This window comes from Prorops nasuta, unplaced genomic scaffold (genome assembly GCF_024137725.1).
Source record: "Prorops nasuta isolate Cenicafe-Biocafe unplaced genomic scaffold, Cenicafe_Pnas_1.2 PNAS00022, whole genome shotgun sequence".
In the NCBI taxonomy this organism is placed as follows: Eukaryota; Metazoa; Arthropoda; class Insecta; order Hymenoptera; family Bethylidae; genus Prorops; species Prorops nasuta.
Window position 1 is genome coordinate 141,807 of NW_027116819.1, and position 20,908 is coordinate 162,714.

Sequence of the window (20,908 nt, forward strand, 5' to 3'; positions counted from 1 at the left end):
CTCCTGACATTGACCAACAAAAGATTCGCGTTGGTGAACATGCGTCAAGTTGCTCGCACGATACTCGAAGAAATCGAATGGGATGATTTTGAGTCATTGCAAAGAAACACGATGAGAGAGTCTGTTTAATGGAATTAAAAATATAGCCACAATTTTTAGTCGTCTCTTTCCTATTTTACACAGTATCTCTCTCTCTCTTAAATACAGAATAGTCGAGTGATTCAGTAGTATCCTTGCGAGACGAATGCTGGAAAACCACTCACAACTCGTAAGAACTATTATATTCAAGCAATTTTTTTATTGTAACTATCAAAAATATTATTTTCCAAGCACATAAAAATACGTGAAAAATGTGCTAATGATTAACGAAAAATAATTCCAATAATTGTTGGCTGAGGATAAGGAAAAATAATGATTTAAAATCCTGTCGTTTGTTTTTAAGTAAGAGGATTGAGAGTGATAGCGCGAAAGAGAAATAATGCATCCTGTCTGGGTTGGAGAAACTGGTCCTGCTGGCCAAAATTAGTGTGTTCTTTCATTCTTATTTGCGTTTGCTTGCGATGTACGTAAGGAGAATGTTTCTTCGTAGGTATCTGGCCCCACGAAGCTACGGGCCTTACATGGATGCGTCGTGAGTCACTGCCCAAAGAGGAGTGAGTATGCAAACGATTCTTGCTACTCGATACCTCCTAAGCGACAGAAATCAATTTGAAGGTTTAAGACACGTATCCTTTATTATTCAACGAAAACTGCCTTTCCAACAAATTTCTCTACGAGACGATTCAATAATCCTTGTACAGTCGTACATAGTCCCATCTTCGAATGTAATAGCTTATATAGTTATACGTAGCCAAAACAGTGCAGGTGAATATGAAATAACAGGAGATAATAAAAATTTTCTTATACAATTTTTATAGATCTAATTAAAATACATTGAAAATGTAATTTTTGCTTGAAAAATTCACTGTATTAATTTATAAGGATACAATCGATTTAAAGTGGAATGAAGAATTGAAAAGGGAAATACGTGGAGTTATTTTTGAAATAACGTGTTGGTTGACTGATTTCCTGACTGATTGTCAGTAATTTTCTCGAGGTGCTATTGGGATAGGGTTCATAAGGTAATTAACGAAGCTGGACAGTTGTCGTTGCGACGGACGAGGAGATGAAGGTAAATTTGTTCTTGCTGGGCAGCTTCATCGAGGGTCTCGAGGCTCGGCAAGTGCAAAGCAAAGAAAATTATTTCAAGTGGCCAAAGGACTCTATTTTCGTAGAAATTCATGATTTTGAATTAATTACACTTCGCTTATGCTCCATGTTATGCTAAATTCACAGCTGTGCACTTTCTTTGCTTATTAATTTTTGTATATATATATATATTCCAGAACGTAACGGTCCCTGGCGCGAAAGCCTCTTGTTTCGTAACGAAATCTTGAACACGGATTAACACTGTTTCAATTGGTCGTTGGAAAATTAAACTTCAATGAGATATTTCCAATTCAATCTATCACAAGTCACTGTTATTTTTGTATATTCTGTCATTATTCCGACTTACTCATCGTGCTCCAAAAAAGAATAATCCTCAGTCTTGGTTGATTCCATTTGTACTATTTGTAATCCAACCATACATTTTAGGACTCTTTACACCCACCATGTCTGTCTAATTTTAATGTTTGCAAAACCAAATTGTCTATTATATATAGTATATTTAATTTATATAATTTAGTATAACTAGAAATTTATAATATATATGTATATTTACTGGTTTATTTATACTATCGAGAAACTTACTTCCTTACATTAATATCGATCTATTTATTCAAGTGCATTATACTACAAATACGAGGAAGCACTCGAAATATTTACATTTGCTTAATCGCCATCGTTTATCAAGCTTTAATGGAGAGAAGAGATTCTTATGTACGCGTTAAGTCTTGCAATTCGTTACAGTCGGCACGCTGCATTGTCAAGTCCATTCTCATAGAAATTGCAAAAAATTATTGAAAGAATAAGACGAGTACACATTGCAATTTTAACCTGTCAATGATTGTAGGATGGCAAGAGATGCCTACGAGCGATAGTGTACTGTTGCTTGGTATAAATAATTATTGCAATATTGTACGCACTGTCAAATGTTTTACGAGTGAGTAAAGTTTCAATTATAGCCATCTATGGACAAATAAGAGGAGGGGGGCTGATATTTAAGAGAATGTATCATATCTCACACCCACTTATAGTCTCTACACTATCCATTTAGAACCCTTTACATATATATATATATATATATACATACACATAGCCGCAGGAAAACTGGAGAATATAGTATATTTTATAATGCTCGAGTCGTCAATGCTACCATCTCGTGCTGTGCGATCGGTGTAATACACTCATTATACTAAAAAATAACCACCACTTCAAAGTATAAATCTATATATCATTCGAGGGGGGGATAAAGCTCAATATTTTCCACATTCATACATTTTAACGAGCAATTTGTATGAAATTCATAAAGAGTTGAAAAATGTTCAAGAAATATTCGCATCATTAACTATCGAAGCAAAAGAAATGTATTATTTTCTTCCTTTCGGTACAAAGGTGAAGATAAATATTAATGTTATATATATATATATATATACAGGGCGGTTGCTTCGGCATTGCAGAGTCCCGTTACACTTTACCTGCAAAGCTGCAGTTTAGAGAGTATAGTATATCTGCGTTGGTGTCATCGATAAACGATCGATGTAATCCTAAAAAGAGCGTTGAGCATGAATGGACCAATTTTCTAGCAATTAACGAAACAATGCTGGTCGGTGAAAAATGATATTTCTCGCGATTGCTCGGTAATTCGTCCAATTAGCTGGAATTCCATTGAGTATTATCCAAGCTGCGAGTGGTCGTAGCGGTGTATGGCTTTAAGAATCGTTAACACCACGTTACACGGAAACAGGAATTTAAGGTGATACGTGTGAATCACAAGTGTAAATAAGTCAGGATAATTGCAAAGCAAGCTTGATTTACATAGATTGAACGTTCACCAGCAGCTGCCAAGTTCAACACGATACAGATCTCATCTGTCAGAAAGGTCCTTGCGGAAATCCAGGAAAACCAGGATGAAATCTCGCACTTGCACGATTCAGTCCTCATTAGTATCCTCCTTTATCCTCCGAGGATTCTCCGCAGGAAAGGACTCTAATTATAAACAGTGGAATAATGAGCTAATCTTACTATACGTACAGTATAACCAGCTGACTTCCTTGAGAATTTTTTCAAACTACCTCACGCTACTTCATTAGCCCAGCTGTGAGTAGTCACTGCTTGGTCTGCCAGATACCCGTGAGAGATTTGTCGTCTCGAATATTTCAGGAATTTATTCGCGAATTTAACGCTTTGGTAACATCTGAGCTTCGTTCTTATTATTCGCCATTGGCGGAGATTATAATAGTATTTTTTTCACTCCTCTGGGTTTTTACGTATTTCAGATTTTCTTTCTGTGGTATGATAGATTTATCTCTCTCTCTCTCTCTCTCTCTCTTTCTATCAATACTTTTTCTCCTTCGATTTATTCAAATTAATTAAATTGAAGACATTAGTGGAAGAATATAATGCATTAAATGAGATTTTCAATGGTTTAAATAAATCGAGATTATAATTTTAACATTGCTTATATACAGCATGTGCAATATTACATGTTTGGTGTTAAGAAATTTTGTAAGAGACGACTGATATAGAGGATTTTTTTTAAATTAGAGATTAACTTTGTATTTTGGTCTTTTAAAATATGTATTAAATAATTTTTTTAGCATTGTTGGTTAATACCTTTTACCACTAATGTCTTGAATGATCAATTACAATCTTATTGTGTAATCTTAATGTACTTAATTGTCCTAATGCATCTATTGTACTCTTTACCGTTTTACATTCCCGTGTGATGCGGTGAATGTGTGTGTCCCGTTAATATAAAACCAACGAAAAATAATAGAGATGTTTTGGTAAATTTTATATATATATATATATATATATTAAAATAAACTTTACAGAAATAAATACAGGGCGTTCAACGCCTTGATCGAAGCAAAGCCATCTTATGTACAGTAATTATTCACAGAATACAATAAAATAATAATTTCTAAAACTGTCGAAATGTCAAAAATAATCGGTGAGTGTTATAATGACAATAACGATGATTCGAGGTTAATTTAATCAATGTAAAAAAAATTTACTGGAAGATGAAGATATTCAAAGAAATTGTCAATAATGTGAGTGAAATACTAGCTTTCCAGATAACAGAATTGCTAGTGCGTTTACTTAAAACTTGACACTGCGAGCTCCTGAAGTGTTTGACGTTACCCTCGGAGTCTCTTGCTAGAACACACAGCTCGTGCCTGCCAGTTGGTAACAAATCCTTAATTCCGAAGGATCTTGCGCTGTAAACGAGGTCCTTCTCGATCACAGATTTACTGCTACCCACTTCACGCACCACCACGTAAAAATCACCAATGTCTTCTTTGGACGTAACATACCAGCTGGCCTTCCAGCTGTTATCCTCTTCATCACTAAAAAATATAAATTGGATTCTTGTCGTGATTAAATACAAAGTGAATTTTGTATTCAAATTAAAATAATTAATTCGTCTATTGATACTAACAAATCAACACTGCGATATTTAATATCTGGAGTGATATCAAATGGTGAACCTGGCTTTATATCATTCTCTTCACAGCCCATTAATTCCTCTTCAACTTCTGAAATTGGCTTATTCGCGACGTAGCTAGGACTTCCACAGGTCACGTTTGCCCACTCTGATGGTAATTTCAATTGTGCACTGAGCCATCTCTTCAGTGGTCGTGCATGGCAATCGCAATCCAATGGGTTACCTAAATAAGTGATTGTTTTTTTATTAATTTAAGCCAAATTTAAAATAATAAATGATTTATTATGCACCTTCGTAACGAAGTACTGTATTGTTCTCAATGATTTTCATGAATGTTTGATCGAATACTTGAATCTCGTTGTCCGATACGTCGAGAATCCTTAAATTTGGCATTTGCACGATTCGTTTCATAGGTAATTGGCTCAACTTATTATTACTTAGATATAAATTAGTTAAATTAGTTGGTGGATTAAAAACGTCTAGGCCTGAAAGATCGTCTATAGTATTGTGAGACAAATCCAACGTTCGAAGAGCCGTCATGTTTCCTATCACATCTGAAATAGCCAAATAATCGCTTATTTATTCGGTCAAATGTTATTTATGCTATATAATTTGTGATTTCTTAATTATATTCCTTACATCTTCGAATTTCATTTATACTGTTATGACTGAGATTCATGACTTGAATTTTTTTCGATCCAGCAACAAGATCAAAAGTAACAACAGGCATAGTATTGTAGGAGAAGTCGACCTCTCTCAATCTATAAGGAACCCATGGATCATTGGGCAACGTTTTTCTGTTGATAAAAGAAATTTTATTATGGCTAATATTGAGTTTCTCCAAAGACAAGCAGTCATCCAGTAGGCCATGGGTTTTGTTGTCGATTCTCTCCAGTTTATTGTGCGATAAATCAAGAGTTCTGAGGGAAACAAGACCCTGTAATGCTCCATTTGGAATATGACTGATATTGTTGCTCGTCAAATTTAACGTTAAAAGCTGCAAGAGCCCTTCGAAGGCACGGTTCGATATATTGCGAACTTGATTGTTGGCTAGATTAAGTTCGAACACTATAGGAAGACGACCAAACGCTGCTTTATCCAAAGATGTAATGTGATTGTCCTGAAAAATTATCATTTTGATTGGTGCAGTACATTGAAAAAAAAAAAAAAAAATTATATTGTATAATATATGAGCTCCCCATTAAGGTGTTTCAGACTGTCCTTGTCATTTTATTATTGCTATAATAATACCAGAAATATTTTAGATAGTCGACATATACACGTGCTGCGGCACCTTGTATAATAACAAACTTACTTGCAAGTACAAATATTGTAAACTGCTAAGGGTGCTAAGGGCTTCCCAAGGGGGCTTTGTAATATTGTTAGCCTTTAGGTTCAAGGTCCTCAAGGTCAACAAGTTGTCGAAGCTGCCATGCCTTAGATTATCAGCTAGTCGATTCCTCGAGAGGTCCAAGGAAAGCAAAGCGTTCATGCTTGGCCAAGTATCTATCACTGGTATTTCCTCCAATAAATTTTCAGAAAAATCTAAAAAGTCTACCGAAATTGGAAGTTGAAAGATTTTCGTCAATTTATTATTCTTCACCGTCAAAGACCTAAAGAAAGAAGGAGCACAAAAATTAGAGCAAAACTGATTTATCTTCGAATTTCGTTGTAAATAAATCAATGAAAATTTACCTGCAGCTGGCCAATCTTGTCAAACTACCACGAGCAACGTCGTTCAACAAGTTGTAACTCATGTCTAATTCTAAAAGAGTTGGCAGTGGACCAAAAGTGGACGGTTTTATCTTCTCCAAAGAATTATGCGATAAATTTAAGAATCTCAAACTGAAGAGAGTTTGAAAAATTGCATTGTGAATTTCTGAAAGATTGTTGTGTGATAAATCTATGGTATGAAGCTCGTATAGTTTTGGAAACGTGTTTCTAGGTACAGAGCTAATTAAATTATTAGAAACGTTCAGAACTCGTAAGCCAGTCATGTTGTGCAGTGGAACCTAAAAATTCATCACTTGAAGTAATGTCATTTCATCTAATAAGGTTGAAAATAGCAAAATGCAGTGTTTTAGTTATAACTATACTATATTACCTGACTCAGTGCAGTCAGCATATTGTAACTTAATTGCAGGATATTTGCATAGGTCGCACTATCGAAGGAATACTTTGAAATATTTTCCAATTTGTTGTAACCTAGATCCAGAACCGTTATATTGGCACAATTTTCGAATGCTCCTGGTTCTATTGTTGCTATTTGATTATGCGAGAGGTTCACGGTTGCCAAATACAAATCTTTGAATGCTAATTTCTCCACCACTGTAACGAGATTCTCCGAGACATCCAAAAGCTAAAAAATATAAAATAAATGATTGACTCGTGGAATGGATCAGATTTTTTAAATTATTATTTTGGAAGAGGGGATATTATATTCACCTCGGCGTATTGTAGCTGATGAAACATTTGATAGTCCACTTTTTTAATAAAATTCCTGGATAAATCGATGGTTCCAATCCTGGTCACAGATCCAAAAGTGCCACGACCTACGTCGTTGATCTGATTATCACTCAAATATAACCTTCTGAGAAAACGCATACCACGAAAGGTATTTGAATCTAATTTCTTAATTTTGTTGTAACTCAGATTAAGAACTTTTAGCACCGTATTTCTGGCAAAGGTTCCCCTATTGGATAAAAATATCATTAAAAATCGTTATTCTTCTTATAGATGATATTAAAACATTCTTTTTGAGGAATGTAACACCTTTTTAAATCAGGAATCGCATTATGGGATAAATTGCACCAGCCCATTTTGGTAAGATCAGAGAGATAAGAGGGATCCAATTTATCGATAAAATTGTAAGACAAATCGAGCAATTCTGTATCCCTCAACCCCTTAAATTGATTCCTCTTCAAATCCTTAATTTTATTACCATGAAAATCCAAGCTTTTCAACTTTTTCATCGGAGCAAAGATTTCCACAGGCAAAGAAGTTAAAGTACCTGAGAAGAAAAGATGTTAAGTAAGATTTTCTTATTTCTCACACGAATTTTAAAAACATATGCAATATCATTTACCATTGCTAATTTCTAATATCTCGAGTTTAGACGTTACCGCGCTTTCGGCAAAAATATTGTTAGCCAAAGACGAAATCCTGTGACCACTGATCCTCAGCAGACTCAGATTTCCCAGAACCTGTAAAGCTTCTTTTGGGAATTTTTCTAGATTGCTGTTTTCAACATGAAGCTCTTGCAAGGTCCTATTGACACCGAGAAAGCTGTGCTCTTCTATCAGTCTCAGAGGAGTATCGATAAATTTCAAAACTCGAACGTCCAAAGGATAAAGTGCTGGTCCGTAAAATCGTTCTGAAAAAGAGAATAATAATCCACGTATTAAGCCTAAATCTAGCAAGAATTCCAATAGGAAGCAAGCAGCTTGAATTACCTATATTACACTTGTACAAAATCAATTCTTCGATAGGTAATCCCTCGTTGCCCAGGTTTGCAAAAGCTAAACTCAAGCTGGCTAAATTGGTATTCTCACAGTGTATGTACAGGCCATTGTCACTACCACGAAGACAGGTGCAGGGATAAATATAGATACTTTCTTTGGGACATTGAAATCTTGGTCCTGGTGGTACGTAGCCTCCCATAATGGGCACAGCCACGACCAGCAGTAATGGTAACATCAGCATATCTATCTAAAAGAAATAACGAGAAAAGCTAAATTATTAAAACACTTATACAACACCATTTTTACCGAGACGTCATATTTATGCTCATCATTCAGTGTCATTGACCTTAAAGAAATTTCATTTTACACGCAACCTACGCGATTGAAATGATCCACGAAGGTGTTGGGTGGGCGAGATTCTAATTCCTAAATTAAAGAAGTCGAAGAACCTCGAATAATACAACTGCCAGAGCCTTGAAATATCAGTGTCCAGCCAAAAACGTGCCTATTTTATTTTCCAAGCAAAAAACGACATCCTACGTGAGTTTGCAGTGACTGCGATGAACTAGCTGAGTAATTGTGCGTAAATTTCCATAGAAAATTAACCGTTAACCAGGTGGGTCCGATGACGTGGGTTTGCAATGATTATTCTAGCGAATCAATCCTTTTTTACCGTCTTGGATAGTCGGATGATCGGATGTGCTCGATGCTTGATCGAGCAGCGATGACCCACTTGCCAAGATTATCTCGCTTCACTTGCCACGATTAATGCAGTTTCTATTCAACGCACAGTCCTTTCATTATTTACCCACCTATATATTTCACAAACCCATACTGTTTCATCCTCGCGTCTCGTCTATAATTTTACAACCCGTTCTGTATAAACGATTAACATTTAACTGTACACATTACAATATTTCATTCCCAATATAATTTTTAGAATAAGTATTACAGTGTTCAGTGGAGAGAATCGTGTTAAAAATTATTACTATTATTTGCCAGAAGCTGTCTTTCAATATGGTATTATATATTACGAGTGGAATACACAGGTTTTGTGGTATAGTCGAGAATAAAGATAAGCACGAGATCCAGTAACCCGAGAACTCTCTTTTTACCAGTCGTTAGTTCGGGAACTTGGCGAACCTAGTAAAGGAAAATAACGTGGCCCAGTTTTACGGTAAAGATATTAACGTAACGTGTTTGAAACGTAATGTTCCTCTGGCTTGCTCGGCGTGACCGGAAAATGCGAAATAAGAAACGAGCCTTTGCTGTAAAATGCTGCTCGAGTCTATGACTTTTCCTTCCAACGTCATTCGACATTTGTCCCCCCCCCCCCCCCTCCCCCCTCCTACTCCCTTCATATGTCAATGCACCGATTTCGCATTTATCGAGAAAAAACCTATGCCCTGCGTTTATATATGCTCCACAATATTCAGTAAGTACCGATATTAAGGCTTCCTTTCACTCGTTGCAGCTCGACCTCACTTGCACTGGTCCCTGTGTGTGCCAACGGACCGAATCGGACTAACAAAGGTATCGAGCCAAAAAATTGATAGTGGCAAATGCAACACTCTAAATAGCTGTCTAAATGGTATATCGATAAAGCGTCCGGCAACGATCCGAAGTATTGCTTATTCTTCTGCTTTGGAAACGATAAAATGATAAGGAGAATGAATGATTGCGTTAATAATCAAGAAACGAAGGAGGCAATTGCACGATGAAAGTGAAACTTGTTTCCGTTTGTGGATTTCAGAATTTATGATCTAGGGAAATATCACTGCTTTGTTATTATCGATATTTTTATTATTGACAATTAAAGAAATGGAGTTTAATAGTGTAATATACAAGAGACACGAGAAGCGAGGTCTTATAATGCAAAGTGTAAGTATAAGAAGATTAATTAACAAGAAAGGGAAGAATCAACTTCCCTGCAGTAATAATAAAAAGATTAATTATTAAATCCATGGAAAAAACAAGTTCGTTCCACGCTCTACTTTCGATGAGTTTTCCAATTAAAGTAAAATAGTATTACTATATATACAATACCTCAGGCTCTCATGTTACAGTTCCACGCATTAATGCGAATAGAGAAATTATAATTGCGTCTTTGTATTTGGCAATAATAGAGTAATTTTGTAAAGTGTGGAATATATGGTAAAAAGTAACGCGTCGAACACATATTTCCTGAATGGGATTTTAATTTTTGATTGGTCATTTTTTAACGATAAAAGTATTCAAAGCTGTAGCGAATCAATGTGTCTTTTCCAAAGCAATCTCAATAATGTACGATATAGGTCTGAACTTATTAACTTATGTATATTGTATAAGAGAAAATCATAGAGAGGCATGACTTATTCGCGCATTGATCTTGCTACTCAGTGAACACACTTATACTATACAAACTACACGTGGATTATTGAAAAACACGTGCTTATTCGCATTGTGAAACTAACTAACGGGCCATGAAATGGAGTTACAGCTTCTAAATGATTATAGAAATTTTCCAGTACTGAGTAACTTGGTAAATTCTTGACATTTTGAAATTGCTATAAAAGTACAGTGCTCTATAAGTCTAGAAAACGTATTATCTTTAAACCGTTAATGCTGACATTTTGCATTAAAAAGTTCTACTCCCTAAAAAACTATGAAAAATTTGTGGATTTATAATAAGGAACCAACGACGTAAAAACAATGATTTAACACTGCTTTATAAAATAAATAATCTCGTCGTGAAAAGCACATTTAATTAATTATTGTTGTTTTAAACGAAGATTTAGTAAAAAAAATATAAAAAGCCACTGAATATCTGTTAATTACTGATATATCGCAATTAATAAATACACTAGATATAAATAAGTATAAGAATAAAGTGACTTGAGACGTTACCTTATTGCACTTTGCCCTAGCCCGATAACAGGAGGACTGCTTTATTTGAAAAAGTTCTTTCGCACAATTCACATATTTGTCGAAATTCGGAATGAAAATAGAAAAAAGGTAAGAACAGGTTTTGCGCTTTACTGTCTTGGCAACATTCTGTGTATGATTCTCGAATGAGGCTGCCGTGAAAACTGAGGTTGGAACGAGAGGAGAAAGGCCGCCTTGCGGCTTAGGCCTCCCATTGGCAGTTGATACGTACTGTCCTTCCTTGAGACTTAATCAGCTTTCATCGTCGCCATCTAGTTTATACCAATGAACACATCTTTATTTTAATAAACTCCCATTATTGTATCGCTCTTATTTTTATTTCTTGCGGAACGCCAAGTATTTTATCGTACTTTAATTTCATTTCTTCTTCTGTTTTTTCATTATAATTATTATTATCATTATCGAATACATGTACTCCGAAAATGCTACGAAACATCGATTGGTGAATTATGGATAGTTTTTGCTTTCGTTCGAGATCAATGTTTTATATACCAAACTTTAAGGCTGAATGGTGAATGGCTCGAAATAGAAGAAAGTTAGTCATCCCATGCTTGAGTGCGATTGGTCGAAGCGGTAGTGAAAGTCATGCACGTCCTACCAAAGTTCTTTAGCCTTTGTGGATTAAAGCAGGAGCAAAGAGAGGCCATCTATTGGTAAACCATCGACTTAAAGAGGACTTTAAAACCGGTACAGCAGTGACTAAATTTTTTTTAAACATTCGTAATATCAAGTATCATTTAGTGTCTTATAATTATTAATAAAGAGGATTAACCATAATATCGCAAGTCGTTTTAATTGTTTCCTAATAAATGACCAATTTTTGTAAATGTAAAATAAAAAAGTTTAGCAAATGAAAAATATAAAATATTAAGGTATTTATATTTAATTTTTGTAACGAGAGGATGCAATTTTTTACACTAATTTAAATCGCGCTGCTTGACGAGGAAATGTCTAATAAAACGATTATCAACGGTGCCATAATACGTTCAATAGACTGAAAGATTTAGTTCTCGCCTGATAGTCTTTGCTAATAGTTGTCTAAAATCCGACATTATCGTCCGAAGGAAAGTTATTTGAAGCATCGCAGTGAAATTAGAAAAAATAAAGAATTACTGAAGGAAGATATTCATCACGCTTTGTGAAATATGAGGCAATATATTTTTACAATAATATTCATCTTATTAACGTGTAAGCACAGCTGTAATTATTTAGCATTTACGTCACACACTCTGCTCATGATTATTTTTTATTTATTTATCGATTAGATCCATCGTGCTCACTGACAGCTGAAGAAAATATCGTAAGTGAATTAGTAGCTTACCAAATTATTTATCAAAAATGATTTTATTTATCTTTTTGCGCAACCGCAGTTGCAGCATCATGATAATACTCGCTTGGAAACCTACGAAGATTTAACAGGCGATTCTCAAGAGTTCAATATTTTTCATAACTTAATCTTCAATTTTACTTGCGAAAACAAATCCATGGGCTTTTACGCGGATATCGAATATAATTGTACAATTTTTCACATTTGTGACGATATTGGATTGGGAGTTCCAGTTATATGTCCATTAGGTACAGTGTTCGATCAGAAGTTGCAAATATGCTCAGACGCAGAAAATGTAGATTGTCAATTTGCTGAAAAATGGTAAATTTACGTATTTTATTTTTGACAAGAAGTATATTTTATGAGATGCAGCTTAAGTGTCGAATGTTACAGGTATTTCTTGAATGATTTACCCTTCTCCGACGACGTCACAGAACAATATGGAATCAACGTAGACGAAGAAAATATTCCATCGGTGGAGCCTCTCAAACAACCGGAGTGATAATAAATTAGGCAAAAAATAATATAAATATCAGCGCCTTTGAGCTATGCATTAATTTAGATAAAATTTATAGAATAGATAAGGCTTGGTAACGACTTGGTGCATGGTTGCACGAGACACATATAATAGCATAATAACATGAATACTTTACCAAGCTCAATGCACCACACTCGCGTGCCTACATAAAATCTTGTCTTTGATAACTTTTCTTTTTTCAACTTTCTCATCCTTTATTTACTGCGAAGTATAGAAAGAAAGGATAAAAACTTGCTGGGAGACCTTCAACCACAAGAATATTCTCAGACTTACCATAAACTTGACCTTGCGAGATAAATTCAATATTTATGGCATTGCATAATTTGCCATTTCTTCTCCTATCAAATACCAACTTAAAAATCAAATCAATCAAACGATATCCTAAAAAAAAAAATTCTCGCGAAACGACGAGTCCCAATTTACCAAAAACGAACCATCTTATTATCATTTCATAGTTTTTAAGACATTATAATGTATTATAATCAATGGTAATGTATTGAAATATTTAAAGCATGTGAAAGAATAAGTACAGAAACACCGTTTATTTTCGTAAATACAAAATAAGAGAGCTGCTTCTATAGCCAGTATTAATTCTTAAATGATAATGATGTGACTTAAAAGTAAATGATAATGACGCCTTACAGATTCTCATACTGATTACTTGAGCTTTGCGATTATACAGAGATCATAAACAACGTTGCGTATGACGATTACCCACCACCGTAAACCCACGAGAATGAAATAAATACTTTCATGCGATGGACAATTTTTTCGTAGCTTTAATCTCCAACGGGAAATGCCATTTATCAGAATGCAATTATTTATTCGTGCACATTGCAGTTTTTAAGCCGCACACATTATACCTTAAAGTTTGTTACTTTTAACTCTAATTATTGAACTTGGACATTTCTACGGACCACCCTCAAGGTTACTGATTTCTATACTCATCCCTTATCCGATATTACTCATTTGTTTCTCCTAATACCCTCAATCAAATAAAAAAAAAAAAATAAGCAACTGATCCGAAGAGTCTAATTAGTATTAAAGCAATTCTATGCTATAATTTCGTTGTCAGTCTTGTTTTTAACGAGTTTAGAGAGAGATATTTAAAGGTCGATAATATTCTTCCAGATGGAAACCTGATTAACCATAGTAATTCCCATTGTAACCTTGAGGCCAGATAACCCCGGGTCCCATATTGTCATTGTCATAAACATATTTGATCTTAGGATGGGTGCTTGGTCCAAACATCATATTACGGATCATTCCGATCATCGCGGAACCAAGAGCCATATTGCTGAGAAATCCGGCCACGTTAGCTGCTGCACGAGCATGTGCAAGAGCCATATGTACGAAAAAGGAAGCCATGATACCAAGACCAGGCATCATCTGCATCATTTTATGCCTCATGCTCCTACCCAGATGAATCAGTGCACTGGTACTTTTTCTTGATATTATATCTTCGTCCAGCTTGGGTAATTGCAAAGATAACTCTGTACTCGTCTCGTCATCATCCATCGAAATTGTGTTCTCCTCACTGGAATCTCGTACGTTATTTTTATTAGAAAACTTGTTCCAAATTAAATCCTGAAAATGTCTTGCGCTACTCTGCTGACTCCCATCATCAGAAGACTCTTTTTCAAGGTCATAGGTTACTTTCGGCTCCAAGGGCTGAGTTTCATCAGCCAATTTACTGTTGTCGTTACCCTGAGCCTCCAAAGGAAGGATATTAATCTCTTTATAATCTTCCGGCCTCTTCTTAATCACAGATCGCAAGTGTCGCTCACTCAAATCATTGAGCCTCTCCATAAATTTTTCGTTCAGTCGAGGACCAAAGAGAAGCTCGAAAGCTTTATAGGGATCGTTCGAACTTAGGTACTGCTTCACATCACCATCGGCATAATCACTGGCGTTCGTCTTGATTTTTTCAATGAACATATTGATAATTTTGTCATCGTTGTTGGACCGTTCAATGTCGTAAGAGACCTTCTTATCGGTCTCTTTTAACGACTGATAATCCGAGGAGACGTGGGGATCTTCGATGCTCTTCACTCGTTTATCCTTGTCCTTTTTCCTGTCATGGTCCGGTCGCTGATCCAGCACCTCTTCCATGATGTCACTAATTATGGTCAGTATACTGGGCAAGTTCTTGTTATCCTTAATTTTCGATGCCCTGGCGCTACGTTTCTTCAAAATTCTTATACCTATTTCACCATTTCCATAGCCCTTAATTCTCACGAATCCAATGTCTTTTTGAAACTTGTTCTCTGACAGGGACTTGTACCAATCTATCAGAGAATATTCGATCGATCTCTTTCTAGCCAGCAGCTCGGCCTCGAATTCCGTCGTCGTCATTCCAAAATATTGCTGGACCCCATCCTCCATGGATCTGCCAAAGGGATTGAGGGATGGAAGATTACTGCTGATCATTGGCCACACAAATATACCTATGCATCTGATGAAACTCAGACTTCGAATGCAAGCAACAACCTGCTGCAAAAATCCTCGAGAGGATGCTTCTGGTATCAAGTTTTCTACTCGTTTCAAGATTTCATACTGATCGGCTGTAACAGTTTTTCTAAATGATTCTCCAAGTGTATCGACGTAATATTCCCTGTCGAGATTTACAGGCCCCACAGCCCTGTTATTGGAAACATTTACCAAAAGCTGAAGGAACTCGGATTCCGTAAAGTTTGGGAATTTCTTCGTAAAATGTGGATACTCGGTTTCGAAGCTCTCATAGGGATACTCGGTTGCAGTGCCTTCATCGGGATAGGAGTTGAGCAAATTTACAACATCTCGCTTGCTTCGTTTCTTTAGAGGTAAACTATTTTGTAAATCTTCAGGTAGACTAACTCTTTCCCTGGAAATATCTATGAAGATGCCTTCTGGTTGACCTGGATATCCTGGTATTGCTCCTTGATTTCCTGAAAATGTTCGACATAGTCAAGGATCGATAGTTTTGGGTATTAATCAACGATCAAGCGTCAAATGCCTTAAAATTATAAGCCATAATAGATTCACCTACTGACGGAGTGTTTGCAGAGGTTCCTACGTGCTGTGCAGGAATGGAAGAAGCTGGTCCTATTTTGGTTTGTAGGTTTTGTGCTTGTGCTTGGGATAGTGCTCGAGTTCCTAAATCTACTTTCTCCTCCACTTGTGCTTGTGCCTCCACCTTCATCTCTGACTTCGCTTGTGCCTTTGATTCTACATCTACTTTACCCTGAAATTGTGCATTTGCTCGTGTTTCAGCCTCTACCTTCACCTCTGACTGTGCTTGATCAGGTGCAGCCTCGATCTTCGTCTCAGACTGCGACTGTGCGTTAGCATTAGGATTAACCTTCACCTCTGAACGTGTTTGTGCTTGTGACTGGTGCTCGGGAATAGCAGGCTGAGGTACCGGGACACTGGGTTGAGGAACTGCCATTTTTTGCGATGTTTTTAAGGAACCACCAAATTTTGGAAAATTGGGGATCTCCGGATAAGCAGGAAATTGAGTTAAATCACCGAAAGACCCTGGTAATTGAGGAAATTGTAAAACGGTGGGAAGCAGACCCCCGAAATCTGGTGTTTGTGGAAGATTTGGTAGCTCTGGATGGTAGTCACGGAAATCAGGAAAATCTGGGAATTCTGGAATAAATTGTTTCAGTGTTGGCCAACTGAGATTCTGAGTGCAGCCAATGAAGTTATTAACCTGAATACATATCATCATCCTAGTGATAAACGTAGGACGAATTTCATCTGGCATTCCACTTTCGGCCAACTTAATTATATCAGCTTGCCTGCTGGTTAAAAGAGCAGCTATAATTGGATTACTGGTATCCAAATAGGAGAGCTTTTCATTGGTCTTCAAATGTTTCAGCAATCCCTTCTTTAAGGTTTCCTCCACTTCCACCTCCATATTTTCCATCCTCACGCGATTATCAGCTTCTTTCGTCTCGAGCGATAACGCCTGTTCAGAGTGCAATCTGTTTCTCGCTATATTCTGGGTGTTGCCAAAATTTGGGAAACTCGGCAGCCTTGGATAATATCTAGTAACCGAAGGCCAAATGATGCTCTTGGAGCATTCCAGGAATGTTTCCTCACTCCCGCAAATCATCAGTTTTTTCATCAAGTCGGATCGTTCGTTTTCTGGCAAAAGGGCTTCAGCCACTTGAATTATGTTCATTTGATGTTCCGTGAAGAGGTTGGAAAATTCTTTGGATTTCTGAAGAATTTCTGCCGATGGAAGATTCGGAGTGGACAATTGAACCGCTCTCAATATATTGTATATAACTGCTTCGGGATGATCAGAGAATATTGGGACGAATCTCGTATCAGTAATGGTGACTGTGGCATCACCGTGTTGACCAGTCTTCACATTAGTTTCGGAAAGAATATTATTATCAGGAATTGGACTAGTTGGTTCTGTCAAGTTTTGCGGCTTGTCCGAAGAAGTCACGTTACTTCTAGTCGATGTGTCGGATAAATTGGGAAAATTGGGAAAACTTGGGATTCTTGGGAAATATTCCGTTAGAGTAGGCCAGAGAACGTCGCGCGAGCAAAGCAAGAAATTATTTTCACGAACGCAATCTATCATTCTATTGACGAAATTCGGCCGAATGTTATCCGGAATCAAGCTTTCCGTAATCCTAATGATGGTCTCTTGTTGCTGATTCAAATAATTGTTGAATTCTGGAGTTCTGGACAGTTGGACGGGACTATTTACAGGCGGTGACGACAGTTGAATGGATCTTAGAATATTTAACATCACGACTTCCGGATGGTCCGTAAAGATAGGCACGAATCTGGTTCCGGTAACACTGATGACTGGAAGGCTAATTTTTTCCTCGTTGACTCTCGACTGTATGCTATGTTTCATGGTTGGTTTAGAGAAGTCTGGATTATCCTGGTAAAGTTCTTTTATCGAATCTGATGTGGAATTAGTTTTATCTGGATCTGACGAATCCGTGGAGACTTCCGGTGACTGAGGTTGTTGACTACCGGAAACGGGAAACGGTGGCAAGTTTTCTACGTAAACTCCTAAGAAAGGCCAGATAATATATTGCGTGCAGTTTATAAAATCGTCCGTTGCTTGCAAGCAAGAGACTACTTGAAATATGAAACGCGATCTTTCAGGTGGAGGAATCACGTTTTCGGCCAATCTCAAAATTTTTACTTGTTCCTCCGTTATGGTGGTCAAAATCACTACGTTACCACTGACGATGACGGGTGGTACCTCGGGCGTTCTTTTTACCGAGCTTTGAACCTTCGTCAGTATCTCCTTAACTTTGGTCTCGAGAAACGTGGATTTATCACGAGGATCATCCGATTTCTTCACACTCGGGGGCTGTTGCGGAATGGCTGATGAGTTATCTGACGCTGCTGGCTCTACCGGAGTTTGCTCTGCACTTGACGCTGTTTCCTGCGCAAATCCGGGAATATAGCCCGAAATGTCTGGGAAACTAGAAAAATCTGGAATGTAATCCGAAAAATTGGGCAAGTAATCTGAGAAATCAGGTAAGGAGAAATCAGGAAGCGAGAAGTCTGGTATCCAGCCACTAAAATCTGGAAAATCAGGAAGACCTGGGGCGAATTGCCTGAGGGTGGGCCAGGTGGAATATTTTATACAAGTCGTGTAATCGTAGTCTCGAATGCACTGCATGGTTTTCTGTACAAATTCGGCGCGGTATTGTGCTGGTAGAAATTGTTCAGCCATTTGGATCGACAATAGCTGTTCGTGTGGTATCACAGTAACGTATCCTGGTTTTACCGAAGACAATGGTGGTACCGTTTTACTCATCTGTCTCAAAGTGTTTTGCAACATATGTACGATAATAGTGGATGGTCTGGACGCCCTCAATCTAGGGTCATCGGCATCGATGACCTCTGGCAACTGGCCTATCTGTTCAGGAAAATTTGGAAGTGGTACCAGAGGATATTCGGGATACACGGCTATCGTTGGGTACCAATTTTGGTATTCCGGAAATGGTGGTAGTGCAGGGTAACTTTGCTTAACCAATGGCCATGCGAAAGATTTTACACAACTGAAGTATTCGAATCGTTGTATGCACGAGTACATCTTATCGGAATACTCGCGTCGCGCTGTCAATGGTAAAAGTTTCTCTGCGATCTGGAGTATCTCTATTCTACTCGGTGTTAAGAGCTTTTTCAAAGTCTCGTTCCTCGGATCGATGTACGTTGGCAATCTGTTATCGACAAAGCCAACGTCCAATGCATCCTTCAGGATACTTAATAGTATTGTCTCTGGAGTCAGCAATCTTTGTCTAGCTTGTATAAATGCTGCTTTCGGTGCTTTATCCCTGTTCCCTGGAAATAAATCTGACAGAGTAATCTCTATTGGGAAGTTAGGCAATCTCTCAGCAATCGCAGGTGATACATTTTCCATTATAGCAGGCCAGACGTACGTTCTCAAGCAATTCCACACACTCAATCCTCTGATACAGTTAGTCACACTGGATACAAAATCGTATCGCTGCTTGGGATCGATCAATTGCTCGGTACACTTTATAATGTCCATTTGATTTTTACTCAATACATTCGAATCCAATTTGTTCACATAGGATACGTTCGACGGACCTAATTTTTTAGAGTTTACAATGAACCTCAGGGTATCCAACAATTGATTCTCGTTAAATTTCGGAATATCTGGAAGTACCTCGATCGCTTGTTCACGCAGTTGTTGAAAGAAGGAATTATTTTTTATTTGCTCCTGAAGAGCCAACGCCTGCTCTTTCCAAGACTCGAATCTCGACATTGCACGAGCCTTTCCAACATTGTTATTGAAACCATCCAAGGCAATATAACTGCTCCTCTGATTCCTCGCATCATCCTGCACTTTATCCTTAACAATAACCGCAGAGCCTAAGGCATCATCCCGAATAGATATCAACTTTTTAATTTGATCATCCACAATCGCTTCTTGCACACCTTTAAAATTCTTCTCTTCCTCAGCATTCAAATAAACCGTACTCTTATATTTAGTTTTTCGTTCCCTATTCTCTCTGTTAACCTTACCATCTTCCACATTTTTATCTCCTACGCTCCCCCAATCATCCACACTCTCACTCTTCTCATTCAAATTCCTAAGATTGTTATTAGCTCGATCATCGATCCCTTCCGCACCATCAGCCTGTGCCTTCTCCTCCGACCTTGAAGCACCATCCAGCTGCTCGTTAATTTCCTGCACCTTAACGTCTCCCTGTTTGACCTTCAAGCGCTCTTCAGCATCCTCCTTGGCCCGATCGCCAAGCTGCGATTTAGCTTCGTTCCCAACCAGAGAAGGCTCCTCGTCATCAGCCTTGATGATGACCTCTTTAGGCTCCTCCACTGTGACCGTGCCATCCTCGATGAACCTCTTCTTCTGAGTCTGCTGGTCCCCAGCGATACTTCCGGAAGCCACGATCTTACCTCCCCCGGAAGACCCCGACTCACTGGCCACAGTCTTGGCATCAACCACGTATTCAGGCTCTACTTGGGCGTCGAACCTCCTGATCCCATCACTGATCACCCCCTGCACCAGACTACCGTGCACACCAATCTTCTCCTCGTTATCAGACTTACCAGGAAGGCTCACGTCTGTCCTCTTCCTCTTCTTTGCCACGCTTGTATCGTCCTCGGTAATTTCAGCATCAGTCTTCTCCCTCTCACTCTTCTCCTCCTCCAGCACACGCGCCACCGGCTTAGCTGGAATTTCCTTCAGCTGTTCAGCGACCACCGTTGGACCTTCGGGCTCAGCTTCGAACGATTTGTCCACCGGAACATTTCTGGCTTGCGCAGACGACAGCAGACAGGCGAAGAGGAGCAAGAGGAGAAAAAATAGTCGCGGAACTGGAAGAACGGAGCTCACCGGCCGTGGACTGGCTGAGTTGAGTGCTCTCATGGTCGCGGTTGAGAGGCGAATGTCTCGGCCACCAGCGATCCTCTCTATCCTCGGACACATTACGCCTTATGCCATGTATACCGCTTCTCTCTTACCAATACCAACGCCCACCTGCCAGCACACC

General features: G+C 37.9%; 3 protein-coding genes across 3 annotated transcripts; 1 reads left to right on the top strand and 2 right to left on the bottom strand.

Moving 5' to 3' along the window:
* Positions 1-4,163: 4,163 nt before the first annotated feature.
* Positions 4,164-11,152, bottom strand: conv (convoluted). The gene is made up of 12 exons (XM_066740101.1): positions 10,999-11,152; positions 8,104-8,359; positions 7,737-8,024; positions 7,424-7,661; positions 7,097-7,343; positions 6,756-7,010; positions 6,347-6,663; positions 5,967-6,264; positions 5,291-5,771; positions 4,942-5,205; positions 4,646-4,874; positions 4,164-4,553 (listed from the first exon to the last, which is right to left on the bottom strand). The coding sequence occupies exons 2-12, from the start codon at positions 8,351-8,353 to the stop codon at positions 4,217-4,219; spliced, it is 3,204 nt and encodes a 1,067-aa protein (XP_066596198.1). The 5' UTR covers positions 8,354-8,359; positions 10,999-11,152; the 3' UTR covers positions 4,164-4,216.
* A 929-nt stretch (positions 11,153-12,081) lies between these two features.
* On the top strand, positions 12,082-13,351 carry LOC136781282 (uncharacterized). The gene is made up of 4 exons (XM_066740132.1): positions 12,082-12,225; positions 12,303-12,337; positions 12,408-12,685; positions 12,758-13,351. Exons 1-4 carry the CDS (start codon positions 12,183-12,185, stop codon positions 12,864-12,866), a joined length of 465 nt encoding a protein of 154 aa, XP_066596229.1. The 5' UTR covers positions 12,082-12,182; the 3' UTR covers positions 12,867-13,351.
* Positions 13,352-13,978: 627 nt separating this feature from the next.
* Positions 13,979-20,844, bottom strand: LOC136781432 (uncharacterized). Its single transcript, XM_066740343.1, has 2 exons — positions 15,927-20,844; positions 13,979-15,829 (listed from the first exon to the last, which is right to left on the bottom strand). Exons 1-2 carry the CDS (start codon positions 20,842-20,844, stop codon positions 14,046-14,048), a joined length of 6,702 nt encoding a protein of 2,233 aa, XP_066596440.1. The 3' UTR covers positions 13,979-14,045.
* Positions 20,845-20,908: the final 64 nt, after the last annotated feature.